Below are 13,292 nucleotides of genomic sequence, written 5' to 3'. Positions count from 1 at the left end.
TATTAAATAGGGCAGAGAGAAATTAAGAGGGGAGGGAGGATAGGGAGAGAACAATAGACACCTGCAGACCTGCTTCAACACCTGCAGATGGGGAAACGTGGCTTGAGCCCAAGTCCTTGTGCAAGGTAATTATGCACACCTAATGGTGTATGCCGTCACCCAGCGCCCCCCATGTTGTTTTGAATGCTTAATAATAATATGCCAAATGAGCACACCATAGTCAACCAATGTATCTTAATAGCAAGAACCTATTTATTTATTCATTATCCCTTAGCTCCTAAATTTGAATCTCAATACAAAGAATGTTTCTGAGACTTTTTTTTCTTACTTTCTCAAACCTTCTCAGGTGTTTTTATTTGCCTCCTAATACCCACATCATGCTTACATCTATGCTTCTCAAGTACAGATTATAGGGTGCTGAACACTGAGTATCTATCACACAGTGCCTGCTTTACAGCAAGTAGGAACAATTAGCTCACTCAGTGAAGGCACACACACAGGCACCTGGTTTGTCTTACAGTAAGTAGGAATACAGCTGTAAGGACACATCTAGCCACATTTCATCAAGACCAGAGAAGAGTAGCATAAACTAGATGGGAGAGAAAGGGGTGGAAGGGCCACTTCTGTCAAGGGCTATTTGGAAACTTAAGACATAATTTGTGAACTATCAACTTAAAAGTTGGCACTTAATGCTGGTATAAAAAAAAAAAAAAGCTCTCATAATGATCCTGGGTCCACAATCCCAGAGAGATAAAGAACAGGAAAGCTTCCAGTGGAGGGGATGGGATATAGAGCTCTGGTGGTAGGAAATGTGTGGAATTTTACCCCTTTTATCCTATGGTTTTTCGATATTTTCTATTTTTTATTTTATAAATAAATCAAATCAATCAATCAATAAAATAAAAATTAAAATGTATAACAAAGCTCCTAGACTTACTGAATTTTGAGTCACACCTGTAGTTGCCTCTGAGGTGCCAAATCAAATGATTACGCATGCTAGACATTCCCCACCCCTGTTCTACATACTGAAATGAAAGTACTAAAAATTGATTTTGTGTCTACTATATGTTAGGCAGTTTCTGTTCTTTCAATAAATTTAGAAAGTGGAAATTATTATTCCAATTTTTATGTGTATGTGTGTTTGAGGGGAAGAGAATGAAAGCTGGATTTAAATCATTTGTCCACAGCAAAAGAAAAGAAACAGCTCTCACAACTTCAGCTTGCACTGAGTAGCCTGAATAAACAAAAGGCCAAGACAATCCATCCCTGGAATCCTTAAGATTATTATAGTTCTTGTTCCTTTTTCACATTTCAAGAGAAACTGAAAAAATATACCAAGTGCTCGTGGAAATTTCAGTGATGTACTCTTGTTGTCAAATTTCTAAATGGTCCTGTTTCACTTTTCAAAATCAGCAGTGAATGTTACATGCTTGTCCTAGAACTATCTGGACTGTGCGGCACTATCCTCCTCCCTCAGAATGAACTCTAAGTTCAGATGAGAAGAAGCAGTCATCACTCTAGTGTCAACTTGAGTATGCTACAGGACCCCAGGTTTCAGCTGAGGTTGGGGGCAGGGTAGGAGGAAGGGGACTGATGCCTGGAATCGCTAAGGTCCTTGAGGTCTCAGGTGAGTAACTTTGATTCCCATCAAAATAGTAACAAACAAAAAATTCATCAGGAAGTGTGTTGCAATTTCATAGACTGATAGATGGAAGTATGTAGCAATATATCTTTTATTACTTCTCTTGACAGCTACAGATTGTATGCCAAGTTTAACTTGGCCAATATACACATTGTGCAGGTATATAAGAGAGAATTTTGGAGATGTTTTTCTGGCTATCACAGAAATAAAGTAGCTATTGAGAGAAATTTCCTGGTAGCCTCCCTCTGCCCCCATCAAAAAAAAAAAGGGTTCTCACTGTGTTGACAACTGTACTATAAGCCATTGACCACCCCCTCCAACAAAGTGGTAAAAATCTCCTCTCATTCATACACACACACACACACACACACACACACACACACACACACACACACACACACACACACACACACACACTTTCTCCCTATTGCCCCAAATATCTCTCTAGTTACATATTCCTAACATAGGCATTTTAACACTCAGCATATTAATTTTCGAACACTGGACAGGTCAGTCTGAATTAAAGATCTTTTTCCTGTTAAAATAAATCATGATCAATGATTCTATAAATAATGGACTGTAACTTTCTGTATTAAAGCAGTTCATAAAGAACTATGTGTCATAAATAAAACAAGATGGGATGATTAAGCTTAATATTCTGATTTTCTACAGTTAAAATAAATAAAATTATGCTGTACTTTTAGAGTAGTTCTAGTTATCAAGTACTGGCAGTTTAGCAAAGTTCCTCACTAGTCAATCACACAGATGTCACAGTACATTTGATGAAAGCTTTCCCAGCGGCATTCATACTCGATAAGCACATTGTGGGGATGAGAGTTTTCAGACAACCAGAAGAAAAAGTCATTTTCTACCCCCAGTTTCAGATGCAATAGGTATATGATATAATGAAAACAAGATTTCTCTGAGGAATGTGGAATGTATTTAGCATTTCCACCAAATTATTCTGTCACCATCTGAAAGATACTAAGACAGAAACAGATCTGACTGCATTTTCCTTATTTTCAGGTGAAACATCTAATAAGGGCCTTCTTGTCCCTGAAGATAGTTCTGATGTAGAAAAATAATAAAAGTGGAAGTTAAATGTCTATAATGATTAACTCATATGGTCTAAAATACTGTGCAATGTAAACATGCTTATCATACATGGGAATAAATTTATGAAGAAATTTATAATATTCTTAATTGTTTAAACCTCTAAATTTAATAAATCTATAAATTCTTATATTTTAAATTTAAGTCTAGTTTCCATACTACAAAGTTCTTTAATTATACACCTTTCTTTAACATCAAGGAGAAATAAAGACCCCAATCAATCCTTGATAACTGTGTATATGTAATTTTCTAAGTATTAATTTTACTTATTATCTATAAGCTTCACATAAGGCAGAGAGGAGACATGATGGAGGGAGGGAGGGCAGGAGGGCAGAGCCAGAGCAACTCTCCAAGGCATGAGGCGCACTGGAACTCAGGCATGAATGAGTGATGCTCTCAACCAGTTGAGACATTTTCCCAGCTAGGACTGTTTTTTTAAAGTTTGTCATATATAACCAAAGAATTTTCCTTTTTTAAAAAGATTTTATTTATTTATTGATGAGAAAGATAGGAGGAGAGAGAGAAAGAACCAAACATCACTCTGGTACGTGTACTGCTGGGGCTTGAACTCAGGCCCTCACACTTGAGAGTCAAGAGCTTTATCCACTGCGCCACCTCCTGGACCACAAGAATTTTCATTTTAAGAAACTGGTTACAACAAACGGAAAATTATTAAAAGACACAGTTGGAAACTAAACAACATGCTCCTTAAGAACCATTGGGTCAGAGACTCACTCAACAGGAAATTCAAATGTTCCTGGAAACTAATGAAAATGAAGAAACAACCTATCAAAATATTTGGGACACAGCTAAAGCAGTACTGAGAGGCAAACTTATAGCCATACAATCACATATTAAACACCAAGAAGAAGCCCAAATGAACGACCTTACTGCACACCTCAAGGAATTAGAGGAAGAGGAACAAAGGAACCCTAAAGCAACCAGAAGGACAGAAATCACTAAAGTTCGAGCAGAAATAAACAACATCGAAAATAAAAGAACCATACAAAAGATCAATGAAGCCAAATGTTGGTTCTTTGAAAGATTAAACAAAATTGACAAACCCCTAGCCAGACTCACCAAACAAAAAAGAGAGAAGACTCAAATTCATAAAATTGTAAACGATGGAGGAGATATCACAACTGACACCACAGAAATCCAGAGAATCCTGGAACAATTCCTGGAAACCTATGCACTTCCAAAACTGAACCAAGAAGTACTACAAAATCTAAATGCACCAATCACAGACAAAGAAATTGAAACCATTATTAAGAATCTCCCCAACAACAAAAGTCCTGGACCAGATGGCTTCACAAACGAATTCTACAAAATTTTCAGGAAACAGTTAATACCCATACTTCTTAAGCTATTCCATAAGATTGAAGAAACAGGAATACTCCCTTCCACCTTTTATGAAGCCAACATCACCCTGATACCAAAAGCTGATAGGGACAGAACAAAAAAGGAAAACTACAGACCAATATCGCTGATGAACATAGATGCCAAAATATTAAACAAGATCCTGGCCAACCAGATACAGCAACACATCAAAAAGATTGTTCATCATGACCAAGTGGGATTCATCCCAGGAATGCAAGGTTGGTTCAACATCCCTAAGTCAATCAATGTCATTCACCACATCAATAAAAGCAAAGCCAAAAACCACATGATTATCTCAATAGATGCAGAGAAAGCCTTTGACAAAATCCAACACCCATTCATGCTCAAAACTCTACAAAAAATGGGAATAGATGGGAAATTCCTCAAGATAGTGGAGTCTATATATATAGCAAACCTACAGCCAACATCATACTCAATGGACAGAAGCTGAAAGCATTCCCCCTCAGATCGGGGACTAGACAGGGCTGTCCACTGTCACCGTTACTCTTCAACATAGTATTGGAAGTTCTTGCCATAGCAATCAGGCAAGAGAAAGAAATCAAAGGGATACAGATTGGAAGGGAAGAAGTCAAGCTCTCACTATTTGCAGATGATATGATAGTATACATAGAAAGACCTAAAGAATCCAGTAGAAAATTACTGGAAGTTATTAGGCAATATAGCAAGGTATCAGGGTACAAAATCAATGTACAAAAATCAGTGGCATTTCTTTATGCAAACACTAAATCTGAAGAAGAAGACATCCAGAAAGCACTCCCATTTACTGTTTCAGCAAAATCAATCAAATACCTAGGAATAAAGTTGACCAAAGAAGTGAAAGACTTATATGCTGAAAACTATGAGTCGCTACTCAAGGAAATAGAAACTGATACCAAGAAATGGAAAGATATCCCATGCTCATGGATTGGAAAAATAAATATCATCAAAATGAATATTCTCCCCAGAGCCATATACAAATTTAATGCAATACCCATCAAAGTTTCACCAAGCTTCTTTAAGAGAATAGAACAAACACTACAATCATTTATCTGGAACCTGAAAACACCTAGAATTGCCAAAACCATCTTAAGGAAAAGAAACAGATGGAGGCATCACACTCCTAGACCTAAAACTATATTATAAAGCCATCATCATCAAAACAGCATGGAACAAAAATAGGCACACAGACCAGTGGAACAGAATTGAAAGCCCAGAAGTAAATCCCAACACGTATGGGCATCTAATCTTTGATAAGGGGGCCCAAAGGATTAAATGGAAAAAGGAGGCTCTCTTCAATAAATGGTGCTGGGAAAACTGGGTTGAAACATGCAGAAGAATGAAATTGAACCACTTTATCTCACCAGAAACAAAAATCAACTCCAAATGGATCAAAGACCTAGATGTCAGATCAGAAACAATCAAATACTTAGAGGAAAACATTGGTAAAACGCTTTCCCACATACACCTCAAGGACATCTTTGATGAATCAAACCCAACTGCAAGGAAGACTAAAGCAGAAACAAACCAATGGGACTACATCAAATTGAAAAGCTTCTGCACATCCAAAGAAACTATTAAACAAACAGAGAGACCCCTCACAGAATGGGAGAAGATCTTCACATGCCAGACATCAGACAAGAAACTAATCACCAAAATATATAAAGAGCTCAGCAAACTTAGCAGCAAAAAAGCAAATGACCCCCATCCAAAAATGTGCAGAGGATATGAACAAAACATTCACCTCAGAGGAGATACAAAAGGCTAACAAACACATGAAAAACTGCTCTAGGTCACTGATTGTCAGAGAAATGCAAATTAAGACAACACTAAGATACTACCTCACTCCTGTAAGAATGGCATACATCAAAAAGGACAGCAGCAACAAATGTTGGAGAGGTTGTGTGGACAGAGGAACCCTTTTAAATTGCTGGTGGGAATGTAAATTGGTACAGCCTCTGTGAAGAGCAGTCTGGAAAACTCTCAGAAGGCTAGACATGGGCCTTCCATATGATCCAGTCATTCCTCTCCTGGGCTTATACCCCAAGGACTCCATAACACCCAACCAAAAAGAGGTGTGTACTCCTATGTTCATAGCAGCACAATTCATAATAGCTAAAACCTGGAAGCAACCCAGGTGCCCAACAACAGATGAGTGGCTGAGAAAGCTGTGGTATATATACACAATGGAATACTATGCAGCTATCAAAAACAATGAACCCACCTTCTCTGACCCATCTTGGACAGAGCTAGAAGGAATTATGTAAAGTGAACTAAGTCAGAAACATAAAGATGAGTATGGGATGATCCCACTCATCAACAGAAGCTGACTAAGAAGATCTGAAAGGGAAACTAAAAGCAGGACCTGATCAAATTGTAAGTAGGGCACCAAAGTAAAAACCCAGTGGCGAGGGGTAGACATGCAGCTTCCTGGGCCAGTGGGGGGTGGGAGTGAGCGGGAGGGATGGGTCACAGTCCTTTGTTGGTGGGAATGGTGTTTATGTACACTCCTAGCAAAATGTAGACATATAAATCAGTAGTTAATTAATATGAGAGGGGGAAAATCAATTGTATGTCTCAAAGTTTCTCAAAAGACAAACTGAATCTTTTTAATATATAGGCTATGTATTTGATATGCGGACTCTCTCAAAAGCCTAGACCAAGTAGAAGCATCCAATAGCACAGCTATATACAAGATACTGGATACTGTACAGCAAACCATAACAAAGGGACTTTTCAAAGTTAACCCAATTAACAAATAATGTGATGATTACATTAACTATCGATTGTCTTTTTGAACCCTAAGACAGCAGGAACCTAACATCTCCACTATAGAGCCCCTACTTCCCCCAGTCCTGGAACCCTTGGATAGGGCCCACTTTCCCGTATGCATCTCCCAATCCAAACCAAATAATTTTGCATCCGCCGATCACAACCTAGCCAACGCAACGATTGCCACCTCAACATGCTTCACCTCAGACTGTATCCAGAGACTTCACGTGTGGAATGACAACCCTTCAGCTTCATTACTCGGGTACCAGATGCCACCAGGATGCTGGCCAGGCTTCCCTGGATTGAAGACCCCACCAATATGTCCTGGAACTCAGCTTCCCCAGAGACACACCTTACTAGGGAAAGAGAGAGGCAGACTGGGAGTATGGACCGACCAGTCAACGCCCATGTTCAGCAGGGAAGCAATTACAGAAGCCAGACCTTCTGCCTTCTGCAACCCTCAACGACCCTGGGTCCATGCTCCCAGAGGGCTAGAGAACGGGAAAGCTATCATGGGAGGGGGTGGGCTATGGCGATTGGGTGGTGGGAATTGTGTGGAGTTGTACCCCTCCTACCTTATGTTTTTGTTCATTAATCCTTTCTTAAATAAAAAATTTAAAAAAAAAAGAAACTGGTTGATGGTCAAGATAAAGTACATAGCAAACTGACCAAATATATGAGGAAAAGGAAATTATACATTGCTACAGGGTCAGTGGTCCTGAGACCACAAGGCTATCTTTTATAATAACCAGGAAAAAATTTTTTGATATTCAACTTTTTGAACTAACTTGACTGGATAATGTGGCACCCAGATACTTGATAAAACATTATCCTGGATAAGTCTTCTGTGAGGGTGTTTTCAGATGACCTTAGCATTCGAATTTATAACTGAGCCAAGTAAACTACTATACTATGGGCGAGCCTTGTCCAATCAACTGAAGACCTAAATAGAATAAAAAGACCCACTATCCCTCAATTAAGAGAGAATTCCTTATGTCTGGCTTTTTTCTTGCTGCTTCTTTTTCTTTCTCCTATCCAGTTTTTGGACTTAAAAAAATCAATCATCAGCTATTCCTAGGACTCTAGTATGTCAGCCTAAGAATCAAAATTTTAGCACTAGCACTGGCTCTTTCTTGTGCCTTAAACACACCCACTGTAGACTTTGAGGCTTTTTTCTTCTTTTTTATTTAAGAAAGGATTAATTAACAAAACCATAGGGTAGGAGAGGTACAATTCCACACAATTCCCACCACCCAATCTCCATATCCCACCCCCTCCCCTGATAGCTTTCCCATTCTCTATCCCTCTGGGAGCATGGACCCAGGGTCATTGTGGGTTGCAGAGGGTAGAAGGTCTGGCTTCTGTAATTGCTTCCCCGCTGAACATGGGCATTGACTGGTCGGTTCATACTCCCAGTCTGCCTCTCTCTTTCCCTAGTCTCTGGGGAAGCGGAGCTCCAGGACATATTGGTGGGGTCTTCAGTCTAGGGAAAGGTCATTTAAAAGCTATGCCAAAAATAAGTAAGATGTGACCTAGCAGGAGCTGGGCGGTAGCGCAGCAGGTTAAGTGCAGGGGAGTCGCTTTATAAGCGGTGAAGCAGGTCTGCAGGTGTCTATCTTTCTCTCCCCCTCTCTGTCTTCCCCTCCTCTTCTCCATTTCTCTCTGTGCTATCCAATAACGACAAAAACAATAAAACAAGGGTAACAAAAGGGAATAAATAAATACATATTTTTAAAATACCTAGGAATAAACCTTCCCAGTCCCCACCAAAGTGTTCTCTATTTGTCCAGATCAGTATTCAGTTTGCGTACAAGAAAGTAAATTTTACAGTAAGCACAGTCTGGGTAGGATTGGGTAAAGTTAAAAATCTGTAGTCTACTATATATGTTTGCAATTTTCTGATGCCGAATACCTTTTCCTCAACTTTAAATGATCTTTCTTTACAGGCAGCACATAAAGGGGAATTGGAGTTAGATTCTGGAATTTAATATTCTTTCCATATTTATAAGCTTTATGTGATCTTGGGAATGCTATTTACTTCGTTATGTCTCGGTTTTCTCATTGGCAAAATGTGAAAAATAATAGTGCCCAATGTGTGAGGCTGTAAGGATGAAAATAGTTCAGGCATGTCAAGTTCTGGAGACAGTGCTGTTAAGTGGTACCTGTCAGTGTCAGACCTTTCTAACTTTATGAAACTGCTCTTTCTTTTAGACTAAACTAAACTGCTGGCTCTTTTCTAACCTCTAGTATAGTAGAGAGAAAGCACCCACTTACTAACTTACAGACCAACAACTGAGCTGGAATCACACCTACTTTGCCAGCACTAGGTGTGATTCTGGTACAGATGCTCAGTGACTGTGAACCAAAATTTCAAAGGGATAATCTATCCCAACGAGAATAGCAACCCATTAACAGTTACTATTAATGAATAGCAATGTAGTGAAGTGAAACTACAGTTAGAATTTCATAAGGAAAAATAATTCACCTTTTCGGCTTTATCATCAAGTCTGTGAATTTATAATTCTTCTAGACTCCCTTGCTTTAAAGTCTTTCATGAGTGGTCACTTTTGTTTATAGTCTTGTCCTTATTAATGGTATAAAAATGCAAGCAAGGGAGTCGGGCGGTAAGGATCCGGGTTCAAGCCCCCGGCTCCCCACCTGCAGGGGAGTCGCTTCACAGGCAGTGAAGCAGGTCTGCAGGTGTCTATCTTTCTCTCCCCCCTCTGTCTTCCCCTCCTCTCTCCATTTTTCTCTGTCCTATCCAATAACAACCACATCAATAACAACAACAATAATAACTACAACAACAATAAAAAAAGACAACAAGGGCAACAAAAAGGAAAATAAGTAAATAAAATTTTTAAAAAAGCTTAAAAAAATGCAAGCAAAAGAAAGCTGATAAATCAATATCTACCCCAGGACAACAAAAGTCTAGAATATTTGAACAATCCTATAAAGTTAAATAAATTGTTAACTGCAGTTAATGCATAATTATTTCAACTAAAGAGCTATTAAGAAATATTTTCTAATGCAGTGGACTTTTATTTTCCAAGCAGAAAAAAAAAAAAAAAAAGAGGGCAAGGTAGTAGCTACAACTACATTATTAAGGGTCAGTTCTCCAAATGTCTGGTCTCAGATGTCTGGTCACTGATGCCACTCTAAAGCCAAATTAATAAAAGGCATACTCTAGGGAAGCATAAAGAAGAATAACTGTTCAAGTAATTTAAATATGCCAACACTTAAAAACAGAATGGGGTGGGAGGAATTGTCATTTTGTTTCCTAGCCACATAAGCTTCTCATTTAATCAAAAGAATTTGAGAAGGCTTACTTAAATATTAAAAAGAAATAGTAAGGAGAAGCAAAAGTTCACCTAGGTCCTATTTAAAATAACAGTAAAGTACCCACTAGAAAACATTAGTTATCAGAGTTGGAACAGCAGTTTAATAAGCACAGTTTAATCAAATAAGGTATTCCAAAAGTTAAAAGAAGGGGTGAGGGAGATAGCATAACTGTTATGCAAAAAAAGACTTTCATGACTGAGGCACTGAGGTCCCAGAACCACCAAATGCCAGAGCTGAACAGTGCTCCAGTAAAAATAAACAAACATATATAAAGCTTTGGACTCTAAAGCATGAGGCCCTGAGTTCGAGTTTGATCCCAGTAGCACATGTGCCAGGGTGATGTCTGGTTCTTTCTCTCTCCTCCTATCTTTCTCATTAATAAATAAATAAAATCTTTAAAAAAAGAAAAAAAAGTGGTCCAGGAGGTGGCTCGGTGAAAAATAAACAAACATATCAATTACTATTTTTAAAAAGTAAAAAAAGATTCCTAAAAGATCCACCTGGTTTAGTTATACAAAATGCAAACTGGGGAGCAGATACCCCAGAAACTTACCACTATATCCTCAGGGAATGTGTCTCTGCTGAAGGAGCCATCATCGAACACAACCTCATAGAATGTCTGGGAGGTCACAGCAATCACTCTGCAGCTGTAATACCTTGTATTTCGATGCTTCGTGATGACTGTCTGCCCGATGGAGATGCCCTTCTCACCGGCCTTGGCCTTCTAAAAGGACAGAGAAAGAGAAGAGAAACAGTTGAAAGAGAAAAAGGAAAGAAAAGTTCAAAAGAAATACTTGGGAAACTGATTAAATTAGTCACATTTTAAACTCTTGTGGAATAATTTCAAACTTAAACCAAAAGAAATGAATGGTACAAAAACACTCACATAATCTTTGACCTGTAGTCACTTAAAATGCACTATGTTCAAATAGAAATGTTTAATAGCTAAGGATAGTATCCTATATATACTGAAATAACCCAGTTTCCTACTTCTTTTTTTTTTTTACTCAACTCTTTTATATGGCCTTTCAAAGTTAGAGAAGAATTTAGCCATAATAAAAAGTACACATGATGATATGGTCCAGGAGGTGGCACAGTGGCTAAGGCACTAACTAGACTCTCAGGCATGAGTTCAATCCCCGGCAGCACATGTACCAGAGTGATGTCTGGTTCTTTCCCTCTCTCTCTTATCTTTCTCATGAATAAATAAATAAAATCTTTAAAACAAAGAAACAAACAAAAAAGTACACATGATGGTAAAGTCTGTAGAGTTATGTGACTGCAAAACTGGCCCCATGACTACCACTTAAAACTGCAAGGTTAACTCTAGGAGATAAAATACACAATCTGTGTGACCACATAGTTGCCCCAATAAGCTGGACTATTTACAGATAGGGACTTACCTAAATGTGCAAAAAATTGCACATTTTTGCAAATGCTGTCTCTCTCAAACTGATTACAAAATAGTTCCAGTTGGAATTACAAGTACTATATTTTATCATTAGTTACTTTAATAATTTTGGAATTCTCACTCAAAGAGACAACCGATTTTGGATTTGAATTCTGAGCTCTACTCCAGGCTGTGTAATCTTGAGAATGTTAAAACTTAACCTTTATCAGCCTTGGGTCATCTGTGGAGGGATAGTACTTACATTAAAGGCTTGTTGTAAAATGGGACAAAGTACATAAAATGCTTAAACTCAAAAGGGCTCAGCAAATGTCAACTAATTTCATTTTAGAAAATGGAGAATATATATAAGACCCTAGTGATAGGTTCATAAACCACCCTTTGCTATTGCACCTCAGCAAAGGCAGGTGAGACAGTGAAGCACCCTGGTTTCATATGATAATACTAAATCTATAGCCAAATCATCACTGTCTTTTTTTTTTTCTTCTTCTTCTTCCCCTCTTTTTCATTTTACCTATTCCCAACTCTAATTCCTGTTATAAGTACAGGCACACAGACTATGGTTCGTGTGGAGACCATAATGTGCTTTCATTCCTGCACCCTCAAGTCTCCCAAAGCCTTTGTTTACAACTGTTTTAAAGCCCTAAGGCCCAGGCAAAGCTCACTTTCATCAAAGTCCCTCTTCTGACAGGGCAAAACCTATGGGTCAGTGCTGGGACACACTTCTCTTTTTTCCTTGACACCCAGAACAGTGTGTGCTCTACTGTTGTTACCAGGGGAATAATAAATCAATAATCAATGGTAAAATGAGTGAATGAATCAACTGTGAGGTTAGGTGTGACACATGCTCAAAATGGGAAAAGACTGAATTCATTTGCTGCAGAAAAAGGCAAAAGGAAACAACTTTATGAAGATGGTCCTCTTGGAGGAGGAGGCTACACATGTATATAGATAAGGATAATAAATAAAAAATTATAGTGAAATTTACTGGGTCTGGAAAGGGCAAGGTAGTCAATGGAGAAGGAATACAGACTTGATAAGAGGAAGGTTGACTTTGGAACACAACTATTTTCTTCTTGCGTAGGACATGAAATGTATGTAAATTGACTGGCTGGAAAGATGGCCAGCACATAAATTAAATACACAGCCTTCAACTAAATAAAAATTTTCATAAGCTTCAAGCATGACCATTTCACAGCAGGTACTAAGGAAAACAGATTTTTTTTTTATAATCTCATTTTGATAGAATTTCTGATTTATTTTTGCAGGGAAAATTTATTGACAAGCATAGCCTTTAACTGATTATACATTCTCAAAAATATTTTCTGTCAGAAAAGCATATGAATCTATTGATGCTAAGAATGTCATTTCTGATCAGAATGAACACACACACACATACACACACAATTATACAAAGACCTCTATCAGATCAAGGAAATGGCTACATTATTTTGAAGATTAGTACATAGGCTAAGGTTGTGAAAGTCTAATTTTCTTTAACATGCACTAAGCAGAGATGAACACTGCTTTGTTTTTAAATACAACTATTTTAAAGAAAAGTTATAACCAGTTTGAGATAGTGGAGATGTTAAGAAAATGTTATTATAGAAAGTCCACAAAAGCAGCGTAGAGTTCCAT

The 13,292-nt window shown here is 38.1% G+C and overlaps 1 protein-coding gene across 2 annotated transcripts in view; it reads right to left on the bottom strand.

Annotated features, from left to right (window-relative positions):
* The window catches only part of KDM4C (lysine demethylase 4C), a 397,677-nt gene that overhangs the window by 31,381 nt on the left and 353,004 nt on the right, over positions 1–13,292 (bottom strand). For both annotated transcript variants that reach the window (XM_060199547.1, XM_060199548.1), the window contains one exon: positions 10,800–10,970. In XM_060199547.1, coding sequence (XP_060055530.1) covers positions 10,800–10,970 — 171 coding nt within the window. The remainder of the gene's footprint in view (positions 1–10,799; positions 10,971–13,292) is intronic.

Source organism: Erinaceus europaeus, chromosome 10, assembly GCF_950295315.1.
Source record: "Erinaceus europaeus chromosome 10, mEriEur2.1, whole genome shotgun sequence".
Classification (NCBI taxonomy): Eukaryota; Metazoa; Chordata; class Mammalia; order Eulipotyphla; family Erinaceidae; genus Erinaceus; species Erinaceus europaeus.
Note: the sequence above shows the minus strand (reverse complement) of the source record. Positions and strands in the feature narration are given on the sequence as shown.